This window comes from Abramis brama (genome assembly GCF_963993115.1).
Source record: "Abramis brama genome assembly, chromosome: 3".
Taxonomy (NCBI): domain Eukaryota; kingdom Metazoa; phylum Chordata; class Actinopteri; order Cypriniformes; family Leuciscidae; genus Abramis; species Abramis brama.
Window position 1 is genome coordinate 50,951,095 of NC_139965.1, and position 13,719 is coordinate 50,964,813.

General features: G+C 40.4%; 1 protein-coding gene across 3 annotated transcripts in view; it reads right to left on the reverse strand.

The window, feature by feature from the left end:
- Positions 1–2,620: 2,620 nt before the first annotated feature.
- Positions 2,621–13,719, reverse strand: part of hgfac (HGF activator) — a 33,661-nt gene continuing 22,562 nt past the window's right edge. For 2 of the 3 annotated variants that reach the window (XM_084110451.1, XM_084110452.1), the window contains 3 exons: positions 6,753–6,893; positions 4,217–4,362; positions 2,621–3,074 (listed from right to left, as the gene is read on the reverse strand). In XM_084110451.1, coding sequence (XP_083966577.1) covers positions 2,850–3,074; positions 4,217–4,362; positions 6,753–6,893 — 512 coding nt within the window. In that variant the 3' untranslated portion in view covers positions 2,621–2,849. The remainder of the gene's footprint in view (positions 3,075–4,216; positions 4,363–6,752; positions 6,894–13,719) is intronic. The other variant, XM_084110453.1, reaches the window with a different exon arrangement.

Here is a 13,719-nt window from a genome sequence, read left to right on the forward strand (position 1 = left end):
AAACTGGGGACAGACACCATTTCACCAATTATAGGCCTGTTTCCCTACTACCACAGTTTTCTAAAATCTTAGAAAAACTGTTTGTTAACAGATTAGACAAAGTTATTGACAAACACAAATTACTTGCTGAAAGTCAATATGGATTCAGATCACAAAGATCCACTTCATTGGCAGTTTTGGAATTAATAGAAGAAATCACCAGTTCCATAGACCAAAAGAAATTTGCAGTTGGAGTCTTTATCGATCTTAAAAAAGCATTTGACACAATAAATCATGAAATATTATTTAAGAAACTGGAGCGTTATGGGATCAGGGGTGTTGTTTTACAATGGATGAAAAGTTATTTAAGTAACAGGCAACAATTTGTGAAAATAAGTGATTTTCAGTCATCATGCTTGGACATTGTTTGTGGTGTCCCCCAGGGGTCAGTGCTGGGTCCTAAACTCTTCATCTTATACATGAATGATATATGTAAGGTATCAAAAATACTGCAATATGTTCTGTTTGCTGACGATACAAATATTTTGGGTATTGGGGAAAACCTGCAACAGCTTATGGAGGACATCACCTCAGAACTGATCAAAGTAAAGAAATGGTGTGACTTAAATAAACTGTCTTTGAATTTGGATAAAACTAAATTTATGTTGTTTGGGAAGCATAAGGGGAACAGCGATGTAAAAATGGTGATAGACGGTATAAATATTGATAGAGTTACTGAAATGAAGTTTCTGGGGGTGATGATCGACCACAAGATCAGCTGGAAGCCACACATTCATCATGTTCAGTCTAAATTATTCAGAAGTATCTCCATTCTTGGTAAAGCCAAACAGTTCTTGAATATAAAAGCTATACATATTATACTTTTCACTAATTCTGCCTTATTTAAATTACTGCGTGGAAGCCTGGGGTAACACCTACAAATCCTCACTCCGACCGTTGTGCACACTCCAGAAAAGAGCCATCCGGATAATACATAAGGCAGGTTTTCAGGATCATACAAATGAGTTATTTAGAAATTCCTGCCTACTAAAATTTTCAGATCTGGTAGAATTTCAAACAGCTCAGTTAATGTTTAAAGCCAGGAACAAACAACTACCAGATAACATACAGAAACTTTTTACGGATAGGAAAGGGGGTTATGATTACAGGGGAAGGTGCAACTTCAGGATAAAGAGTGTTCGAACAACCATGAAGAGGATGTGCATTTCAGTCTGTGGTGTTAGGGTTTGGAATAAACTCAGTCAAGAACTTAAGCAATGTCCAAGCATGAGTTTGTTTAAAAAGAGGTTTAGACCGATGATTTTTGTGAAGTATCGAGATGAAAGCCAGAGGTGAATTGATGTCTCGTACGGTGTAGATAGAACTGTACATGTGAGTGGGACGAGATATTTTTGTGTAGGTGTGTATGCATATGAATGTGTATGTGGGTATGGTAGGGGGATGTGAATAAGGATTTGAAGTCAAGGCTCTAGAATTTACTATAAGAATAATATTAGATTACTTTCTATTGATATATGTTCATATTCATTTTCTTTTATTTATTTATTTATTATTATTTTATTATTTTTTTCTCGTAGATTATAAGACTTTGGAAACAGGATGATTATTGCAAATGCAAGTTTTGAATACTGGAGAGGGGGTAGGATTAAATAAGTTTTTTACTTCTTCCAACCCCTTTTCAGACATGTTAAAGAGTGTTAGTGTGTATTTGTTTGCGTGTATATGTATGCGTTTGTGTATATATGTAAGCGTTTGTATATGCATGTAGGTATGTATATGTACCTGTATATGTGTTATGTATATGGGTATGTATGTATGCACGTAGGTGTGGGTATGTGTGGATATATATATGTATGTACATATGGATATGGATGAGGGTTTCTATGCACATATGTGTCTATGTGCTCAATTTCATGTGGGAGTTAAAGACTGGCTGTATGTGATAGAAACAAAGTGTAGGAACTTATTAACATGTCTGAAATAAATTAAAAAGAAAGAAAGAAAGAACAAATGTGACGTGGTATCTAAAAGAAACTAATGAAACTACCTAAGATCTTAAATATGTGTACCACTTTGGGGGGTTTTTTTCACCCCACACTGGAAAAAAAATAATTAAAAAATACAAAATCAAAAGTAAACAAAGTAAAGAAAACTGAGGAACTGGCATGAAAACAATGTCAAAATGAAAAATAATAACTTTATAACTTGAAAATACAAATCTTTATGTCTTTTATTTTTGTGTTGAACTGATAATATTTAGGTGATGCATTTTTGCCACTCCAGATGTGTCAGAGAATATTACAAAGGTCAACATAAAGACTTGTTTGAATGGAAGTCAGTGGAGAAAATACCTCAGAGCTCGTAGTTTATGATTCTAAAATATATTGGAATAAATTACTATACAAATGATTGCTGCTATACTATGATTTAACAACAAACTGTTTCATTTCAACTTCATCTGTCTGTTCACTTTATGGTGGTCACGCAGATGTATATCTTGTCGATTTGATATCTACGTATTAATATCTATCATGACCTGGACATGTTCTTGATAGATAGTTTTAGAGCACGATCTAAAAACATTTTTAAAATACTTCATGCAGATTAAAAGACACATTTACTTCACAGCTATCAACTTAATTTATTGATATGCAAAAAAATAAAATGAAATATAATACATAACAAACTTATTACAGTGTGTACATGTCACAATATTGCTTGTTAATATAAATACAATAGCATTAATAACACATTATCTTGAAGTTCATTAGTATTACTCAGTAACATGAACACTGTAATGGAAAGTGTAAACTAATACATTAATAATAAAGTCACAGTTGATTTATGGGTTATCTTTTGCATTGATTCCCGATGCAAATGATTATCTTTGTTCTGTTAGCTGATGTTGTTTTTCTGGATCTTTTGATGACGCTGTTTATCCATTCAGAATATTTGGGCACGAGGGTATAAACGCCTGGTTTTCCTGACCGTCCACATCCGTCCCCCCAACTGATGATGCCGTAAAGGAAACTCACACCGTCACACTCACATGCTAAAGGACCACCGGAGTCTCCCTAAAAAAAATTACATCACACACATTAAAAAAGATACATATGGCAAATTTTTCAATGCTTTTTAATTGCTTCAATGCAAAATGGTTTCTGTCACCCTACTCAGCAAAAATCATAAAATCTTTTTTTAACTCAGTGTCAACCATTAGCAAAAACTGTGACACTTACAATAAGGTCTCATTAGATAATGCATTATCTAACATTAACTAACAAGAGCTATGTATTTGTTACATTAGTTATTGTTAACATTAGTAAATAAAAATATACAGATGTACATTGCAGTTCATGCTCATTAAAGGGATAGTTTACCCAAAAATGGAAATTATGTCATCATTTACTCACCCTCAAGGTGTTCCTAACCTGTATAAATTTATTAGTTTTGCTGAACACAAAAGAAGATATTTGGAAGAATGTTGGTAACCATAAAGATCTCGGGTCCCATTGACAACCATAGTAGGAAAAATAATATGGTAGTAAATGGGGCACGAGATCTGCTTGGTGACATTTATACAGGTTAGGAACAACTTGAGGGTGAGTAAATGATGACATAACTATCCCTTTAAAGGAATTTCATTAAAAAAATATATATATATTGTAATTTGTCTTTCGAAGATGAACAAAAGTCTTATGGGTTAAGAGCGACACAAAGGTGAGTAAATGTTTTTTTAACTAACCCTTTAATACATATTAACAGATATGATTTTTGATTTTAGTAATAGTAACAGATACAACTTTTGATTTTAATAATAGTAAATATAAATGCTTTATAAGTATTTTTACTATCTAATGTAACTTTACTGTAAAGTGTTACTTTAAAAACTTGTATGTATATATCTACAGTCCAATTTGCAAGTTTACAAAATGTCAAATTTATGTTCAAAACAGCTCAATTATTGTAAAGAATAAATAATATTGAATATTAGTCTAAAATAAAAAAAGTAAAACATTTAAACCTGCTTTATCAGTGTCATTACCATGATCCATGCATATAAAATTCAAATCTGCAATCCAATATTTGTTTTTTTGTACAAAAACCCCCAAAAACATTGGTTTCTGAAAAAAAAAAGATACTTCATATATATCATATTAAGATATATCTTAAAGGAAGATATATCATATTAGTGCTTGGTGATTTGGCGTCTTACCTGGCAGGCATCCACACAGGAGGAGTCACTACCGGCACACAGCATCCCCGACCGGACCTCTGATCCATACACTTCTGGACTCGAACACTGGTCAAACGGAATAATCTTCACCTCTCCCTCGATCAGGTTTGTATATGAGTTTGCCTCTAAACAAACACACTCAAGTTACTTTCAATTTTACTTTCAAATGGAAAACAAGTTTACAAATTCAAACGCTATTGGCAGATATTTTTTTCTTGTTTTAAGCATAAATTCAGTTCATTCTGACACATTTTTCAGAAAACAAGACAATATCTTAAGCCATTTAGCTTCTCAAGACAAGCATAATGAGTAAGAAAATCTTTTTTAACGGAGCTATCAGAATAATGCTGACCTCAAACAATCACAATGTGATACAGACATTATTTTACACACACACATACTGTATACATCTATAATGACTTTATTCGACTTTACTGCTCTGCCATGACGTTCTAAGCTTGACGTCGACTAGTCGCTAATCATGGCCTATAGAGGGCGCGACACGATAAGAAATCTTTGAAATCAACTTTTAAACTACAATTACATCAGTTAAAGTTAAACATATCCACAAAATATGTTTAATTATACATATGGATGTTTAAAATTGATCAGTTGAATGCACGTTTTAAACAGTTTGTACACATAAGTTAATCGCTGGTCTAAACTAATGCGCTGCTGCACTGTAACGCACACACAGACACAACAATAGCTCACACATCACGTGCAGATCGCGGGCACACAAAAACATTCAGTAGCGCAGATATGTATTGTCAACAGTGCTGAGGGTAACTCATTACAAGTAACTTGAGTTACGTAACCAGATTACTTTTTCAAGTAACTAGTAAAGTAATGCATTACTTTTTCAATTTACTACAAAATATCTAAGTTACTTTTTTTAAATAAGTAAAGCTATTTACTTTTTCACATTTATTGACTGCCAGCTCTCCTGTCCCCATGTTGAGAGAAATAAAGTGAGGAGGTGTTGTGTGCACTGTGTAAACATGATGGTTATTTTAGTTCTAGACTAAATGTGAACATGCATTTACTCATCTCACTTGCACGAAAACATCCAGTATTCCTCAAAATGAATACAAACAGATACAAAATAATTTATAATTAACTATATTAAATTACACAAATATACTTTATGCATTTAATCTCACTTTATTAACCAATGTCTTAGCTGCTGACCTTCAATGATCTAATTCAACCATACTAATAAGCAAAAATGACTTTAGATTAGATTTAGAAATAAGAGTGTTGAACTTCCTTCTCCTGTATCCTATTGTTCTTTAATCCAGAATGGCAGTTTTGTTTGAGCAGCGCCTTCAACTGTACAGGAGTAAATATGCATTTCCTTCAGCCTGAGGCTTATTTATTTACATTTTGGTGTGAAAGGGCCTTAACATTTGCCAAAAATAGAACTTTTTGTTGTTATTGGAAAACAAACAAGCAAGCCCAGCCCGGGTGAGAAAAAGTTATGCAAAAGTAATGTAACGCAATTAGTTACTTTTTTTGGGAGTAACACAATATTGTAATGCATTACTTTTAAAAGTAACTTTACCCAACACTGATTGTCAACACTGTTCTGTGATTTATCAATAAAATAGCTTAGAAACTAAAAAATTCTAGCATATATTTCTTAGTTACTAAAACACACAGCTTCACTATTAGTAGATAAACGCTGCCAGGTAGAATTTATTCACATCGTTCTCTCACTAATGCATTCAAATAAATGTAATCGTTCTGATTTAGAACGAGCAAAAATCTGTGAGAAATATAACGATCCAAAGACAAAAGAACTGATCAAAAAAAGCTGTTATGTAGGAGCAATAGCCTTATGGGCAGCGCTGTGTCATATGCCATATCTGTGCACAAGGCAACCCGTGTTCGAGTCTCAGCTCGAGGTTCAGGCTTATTTATTCATTAATGATGTCACATCGATAGTCACTTTAATCAGATAAATGTAGACTTAAAAAAAAAACGGTTTGAAGCAGTCTGCTCGATTTTATACAACTGTGGCCATGGAAGTGATTGGAACACCTGAATTCAATGATTTGGAGGGGTGTCCCAATACTTTTGGCAATATAGAGTATATGTATATACACATTATATACACACACATTATATACATATATATATATATATATATATATATACTAGTCAAGTCACATTTATTTATATAGCACTTTTTACAATACAGATTGTTTCAAAGCAGCTTTACGGAGATAACAGGAAAATAATAATAATAATAAAATATATATATATATATATATATATATATATATATATATATATATATATATATATAATTTACTGTATATGTGTGTGTGTGTGTTCCAATACACAGTGAGCTGCTGTTTTTGTCTACATATAATCAGCATCTTTAGCATCATCATAGAAAATCATAATCTTAAAAAAAACAAAAAACAAAACATGATTCACATCTACAAAAACAAATAGTAAAATATATGAATACTGAAAATCTCTGTGAGACATTGTTAGTCATACTCACTCTCACTCATGTGACCCCAGCCCGAGATCTTACAGCAGAAGTGATCCGGGAACGTTGTGCCTTTCCCTGGCAGGCAGATCGGCCTTATGAACGGTGTTTTCTGAGCACAGCGTCCGTTGACCTTCTTCAGCTTCAGTAAGACTATGAAAACAGCTTTTATTACACACAAAACATACACAACACACAAATGCATACTATCCGAATTGCAACATCTTGGCAAGTTTTGCACAGGCAAAGGGCTTTCATAATTTTTTTCTTTTCTTTTGGAAAATTCAAAAGATTAATTTTTCTTATGGTCTTTTGGAGATAGGAATACTATTGAGAGAATAGGAAATGGTGAGATTGGGAAACGACACTTTTCAAACAGCACAAGTACTGGTGAACAAGCGTGTTGGAGCGTGTCTGTGTCACACCAGCCCACGTCTGCATCTGTATATGTTTTACATGCATTTCCTTGGAAACTTTAAAAATCACAATTTGAATTTCCTCTGAAAAGTCATACGTTTATTAAGAGCAAAAAATATTTTTTACAGTGTACATATCAGTATTAATGAGAGCAAAGGAATAAAGTGTAAATGTAAGACAAACTAAAGAGTAACTATAAAGTACGTGTGTAGTTTGTCTACATTGTGAACATAATGTCCCCACAAGGTACAGTAGTAATACCAGAATTGTATTGATCTTGTGGGGGCATTTTTGGTCCATGAGGAAAACAGCTGATAAATCATACCTAAGTGCTGTTTTTTTTTTTGTTTTTTTTTAAATGCAGAAAGTTTTCTGTGATAGGTAGGTTTAGGGGTAGGGTTAGGTTTATGGGATAAAATGTATAGTTTTTACAGTATAAAATCATTATGTCTATGGAATGTCCCAATTAAACACGAAAACCCAATGTGTGTGTGTGTGTGTGTGTGTGTGTGTGTACAGACTCTCATTCATCTTTTTTGGAGTCACAAATTATCAGGATTAAAGTCACAAATTAAATACTCAGGATTGCTTTTCTCATAATTCAATAAAATTATGAACTGATTTGTCACTGAATTGTCTTTGCCAGCCACATTTATTTAGTATTATGAAAATGAAGACCTTAAATAAGGTGTAAAACCTTCAGAACCTTCTGTTTTTTGTTGTTTGTTGCAATGTGTATATATATATATATATATATATATATATATATATATATAATGAATAAATAACAGTGTTGCTAATTTAGACTAAAATGTATTTACTTATTATACAACTTTGGAATAATGTTGAATGGCGAAGCTTTGCAAATGCATTTAATACTGCATATTTTGTTTTTAAAAAAGTTGATATGAACTGTTTTAATTTTTTTGCAATATTTAATTTATTTATTATTTATTATTATTACTTTTTTTGCAACAAAAATTAAATAAACATTCAAATGGAATTGACAAATGCTTAAATTGTAAATAAATAAAAAATAACAGTGTTGGCCAATTTAGATTAAAGAGTACTTCACCGTAGGTGAGGCTGATAATGACATCGCCGCTCAACCACACACCTCAGCCAGCGTCGTCACCACATCGACTGGATCCGTTCCAGTGGCTACATTTTCAGATCCAATCCGCTCTTCTTAGTCCGCTCCACTACGCTCTTTGGAGTCTGCTCCAGGACTTCACACTGAGCCCAGTTTGGAGCCCGCTCGCCGCACAGAGCCTAGTCCGGAGCCTGAGCTTCTTCACGTCATGCCTGCCGAGGCCGAGCTTCTTCACGTCAGGCCTGCCGAGGCCGAACTTCTTCACATCATGCTTGCCGAGCCCGAGCTTCTTCACGTAATGCCTGCCGAGGCCGAGCTTCTTCACGTCAGGCCTGCCACCAGATCGGTCTCCGGGCGTCCACGACTGATGTCCAGCGTGACGTATCCACCGCCCATGTCAGCGCGATCGGCCAAAATGGCCGCAGCCACACCCGATTCAGAGTCTCGTCCCGCCGAGACCACCCTTCCAGAGTCTTGTCCTGCCGAGACCACCCTTCCAGAGTCTCGTCCCGCCGTGACCACCCTTCCAGAGTCTCGTCCCGCCGAGACCACCCTTCTAGAGTCTCGACCACCCTTCCAGAGTCTCGTCCCGCCGAGACCACCCTTCCAGAGTCTCGTCCCGCTGAGACCACCCTTTCTGAGCCTCATCCCCAGATGGCCGCCGCCTCGTCGCCTGAGCCCTCAGCAAAGATGGCCGTCACCACACCGCCTGAGCCCTCAGTGACTGCAACACTGGCCATTATGGTCACCATCTTGGACAGTGGATGCCTGGGATTCTACTCCAGCCACCGCGTCCAGGATTCCACATCGGCCCATCAGTCCACTGGTTAACCCTTGGCTCTTACCTCCTTCATTTCCGCCGTGGCCCATCAGTTCACCAGTTCCACCAGGCTCCCTCGTCCCCCCTGATCCGCCTAGATCGCTCGTCAACCTACCCTCACCTCTGGACTGCACTCCTCTGGCTACGCCCAGTCCCTTCGTCCCCCCGGCTCCATTGGACTCCTCACTCCCTTCTGCTCCTCCTTGGTCCTCAGTCCCTCTATCTCCACCGCGCCCTTCTGTGTCCCCGTCTACACCTCAGTCGCCTGAGCCAGCGGCTTCCCTGTGTCCCTCTGAACCCTCTGCTCCACCATGGCCCGACGAACTTCCGTCTCCTCCCTGTCATCCTTCCCCATCGGTTCCGCCTCTGTCCGTCATCGCCCTAAAACCTCCTGCCCTTCAGCCTCCTCCCTCCATTGGCTCCACCATGGATTATCCATCCCTCTGGACCTATCACCTCTCAGCCAAACCCTTCTTCCCTTGATAGTCTGCCTGCCTTCTCCAGCCCTTCGCCCACTCCTTTTGCCAGCCCTCCGCCTGCTCCTCTTCCTCCTCCCAAACCCCCACCTTCATCTCTCTCGTTACGGCGCGAGGACGTGGGGGCAGAGGCGTTCTGTCACAGTGGTGTTTGGGTTAGTTTGTTGTCTTTTGTCTTTTTCATCTTCACTGTCATTATCAGTTCAGCTGTATCACCTGTTTAGTCAATCATCATCATCTGTATCACTTGTGTTCTGTTAATCAGTGTCATCTGTGTTTGTATTTAAGTTCTGTCTGTTCAGTCAGTCTTTGTCCGATCTCCGTTATATTTAGTGTATGTTGCTGCCTGTTCTGTTGTCCTGTGTTTAATTAGGGCCCAAGCCCTGAAAGGGCGAAGGCCCTATTGTTTTCGTAAGGATTATTTTATTTATTTTTTCATTATTTTTTATTATTATTTTTTGCCACTTTTGGGGCCCTTAACATGCTCAAAAACTCTTGAAACTTTGCACACAGGTCAGAACCTGCGGCCATCAGGGCCGGACTGAAGCTGGTACCCGGGCGTGGCAGGGGGGCTCGACAGCGCCCCCTGGAATGGGGTCCGAAATCTTGGTCCATATATCAAACACGCTTGCATGTAATAATATGAAACTCAGTACACATATAGATCTCATTAAGTCGAACAACTTTCGTGCTCTAAGTTTTACAAAAGCCCAACAGGAAGTCGGTTATTATACGTTGTTTGGAAAACGCATACAATGGAATGTGAAATTGTCACGAAACAGTTAACGTGAGACGAGGATACAGATGCAGAGGAAATTTATTAGTAACATGCAGACAAGGTACAAAAACTCAAAAACTCAGGACTCCAGGAACGGGGAAACTCGACAGACAGGTGGGACAAATTAACCAATAATCAGATAACAAGATGGGAGGGGCTAGACAATAGACACGAGCACATGGCCCAAAATAACAAAACACCCATGTGCAGCACAAGACAGGACAGGCATGTGACATTACCCCCTCCCTACGGAGCGGCTACCAGACGCTCCATTAGACCAGGGCGGGACGGGCGGGACGGGCGGGACAGACCATGGCGGGAAGGGAGGGACAGACCAGGGCGGGACAAGGGGAATGGACAGTTCAGAAGGCCAGGGAGGCACACAAAGTTCGAGAGTCCAGGGTGGAGCAGACAGTCCATCTGGCGGCCGGGGCGGAGACGACAGTCCATCGGGCGGCCGGGGCGGAGACGACAGTCCATCGGGCGGCCGGGGCGGAGACGACAGTCCATCTGGCGGCCGGGGCGGAGACGACCCCTCGGGCGGCCGGGGCGGAGACGACCCCTCGGGCGGCCGGGGCGGAGACGACCCCTCGGGCGGCCGGGGCGGAGACGACCCCTCGGGCGGCCAGGGAACAGGCACCGGCTCAGGAACAGACACCACCGGCTCAGACACCACCGGTTCAGGAACAGATACCACCGGCCCAGGAACAGACACCACCGGCTCAGGAACAGACACCACCGGCTCAGGAACAGACACCACCGGCTCAGGAACAGACACCACCGGCTCAGGAACAGACACCACCGGCTCAGGAACAGCCAGACGTGACGTGAACAATCTCTGGCTGGGCAGACGTGATCTGAACAGGTTCGGCGGCGGCCATCTTGTCCGAAGACACAGGCTCGGCAGACCCACTGTGTCTCCTCCACGCAATACCGTTACTGCATAGAAGAGATGCACGGCCCTCCTGGCCATGGCAGGACTGATGATAGGGAGTTCTGGGACCACCGGAACTGGGACCACCGGACTCGGGACCACCGGAACTGGGACCACCGGACTCGGGATCACCGGAACTGGGACCACCGGACTCAGGACCACCGGAACTGGGACCACCGGAACTGGGACCACCGGACTCGGGACCACCGGAACAGGCATGGAGGAAGTCTTCCTTCTCCTCCTCCGTTTTGGGGTCACCGGAACTGGGACCACCAAACCCGGGTCCACCGGAACTGGGTCCACCAGAACTGTCACGGAGGGGTTCTTCCCTCTCCTCCGTTTCGGAACCAGCGGTGAAGGCTTTCCTTTCCGCTGACTGCCATCTGCCGTGGTCCTCTCCTCCTCCATAGTCCTTTGAGCGCACCTGGCGAAATACTCCAGCAAAGAAATAGAGGATCCTTTCTCCTCTCCTTGAGGAAAAATCTCACTCCGCTGTATCCACATTTAGGCTGGTTCGTTCTGTCACGAAACAGTTAACGTGAGACGAGGATACAGATGCAGAGGAAATTTATTAGTAACATGCAGACAAGGTACAAAAACTCAAAAACTCAGGACTCCAGGAACGGGGAAACTCGGACAACGAACCAGCACAAGACTACAAACACAAGGAGGCTAAATAGGGGAACAAACAAAGGAGGGTAACGAGACAGACAGGTGGGACAAATTAACCAATAATCAGATAACAAGATGGGAGGGGCTAGACAATAGACACGAGCACATGGCCCAAAATAACAAAACACCCATGTGCAGCACAAGACAGGACAGGCATGTGACAGAAATACTCCTCCTAGGGAATTCATCCGATCGCCTCCAAACTCGGTGTGAATGAATTCAACACATTGAGGATGAATTCTTGCAAACAGATTTTTGATATCTGGAACGGTTTGGCCGTGACGAGGAAACGAATTTATGGCGAATAATGGGACACAGGAAGTGTGTTATAACTTCTGCATACATTATCTGATCTTGCTGAAACTTCAGCAGTGTGTTCGTTTTAAGAGGCCGATCACATGGATGTGACATTTGTGAGTCAAAGTTATAGCGCCACCAACTGGCAACAGGAAGTGTGTCACTTTCAAAATGCTTTGAAATCACCCTCTTATTTTTACCCGATTTGCTTAAAACTTTATGTGTATAATGTAGACACACGGCAGATGTAGACCTGTGAAAGGATTATTGATACCTCAGACCAACAGGAAGTCAGATATTTTGGTTTGAATGTGGATTTTCTGGAGAATTTTCTCTCTCTCTCTGTGTGTCTGTGTGTGTGTGTGTGGGGGGGGGATTTGTCTATTCCATTTAATCTTTGTTTTTCAAGGTTTCAGGGGCTTTTGGGGCCCTTAACGTGCTCAAAAACTCTTGAAACTTTTCACACAGGTCAGAACCCACGGTCATCAGAGCCGGGCTGAAGCTGGTACCCGGGCGTGGCAGGGGGGCTCAACAGCGCCCCCTTGCACACGGTCTGAAAACTTGGTCCATATATCAAACACGCTTGCATGAATTAATATGAAACTCGGTACACATATAGATCTCATCGGGCCGAACAACTTCCGCACTCTAAGTTATTAGCTCCGCCCAACAGGAAGTCGGCTATTATGGGTTGTTTGAAAAACGCATGCTGTGGAATTTGATGTACTCATCCTAGAGAATTCATCCAATCGCCTCCTCGCCTCCAAACTCGGTCAGCATGAAGTCAAGACATTGAGGATGCTAAATTGCGGACGGATTTTTGATATCTCGAACGGTTTGGCTGTGGCGAGGAAACGAATTTATGGCGAGAAAAGAGAAACACAAAGTAATATAACTTCTGCATACGTTAACTGATCTTGATGAAACTTCAGCAGTGTGTTCGTGCTTCAGCAGGCTGATCAGATGGATGTAACTATTGTGAGTCAAAGTTATAGAGCCACCAACTGGCAGCAGGAAGTGTGTCACTTTCAAAATGCTTTTGACCGCACTGACATGGATAATGGTGCAGAGCGAGCGTTTTCAATGAATTCCTATGGAAGTAGGAATGAACTAAAAAACGTTCGCTCTTCTCTGCCCGTTCCTCGCCGTGGACGCACACCATATATATATATATATATATATATATATATATATATATATATATATATATATATAAATAAATATAGCTGCGAGCAGCGATTGCAGGCCCAAGCCGGTGACACCGCCACCCCGGTGGCCACCGGCTTGGGCCCGCAATCGCTGCTCGCAGCTATATTTATATTTACCATTAAACCTTTGTTTTGGAAATATATCCTCGTCTCCGTCTGCCTTCCTGCAACCACCCTTGACAGTTTGGTTTCGGTATCTTTTGTAGGGATTCTCCATTCAATGATTTTTATACTGTACAAACTGTATATTCTATCCCCCTACACTAACCCTACCCCTAAACCCA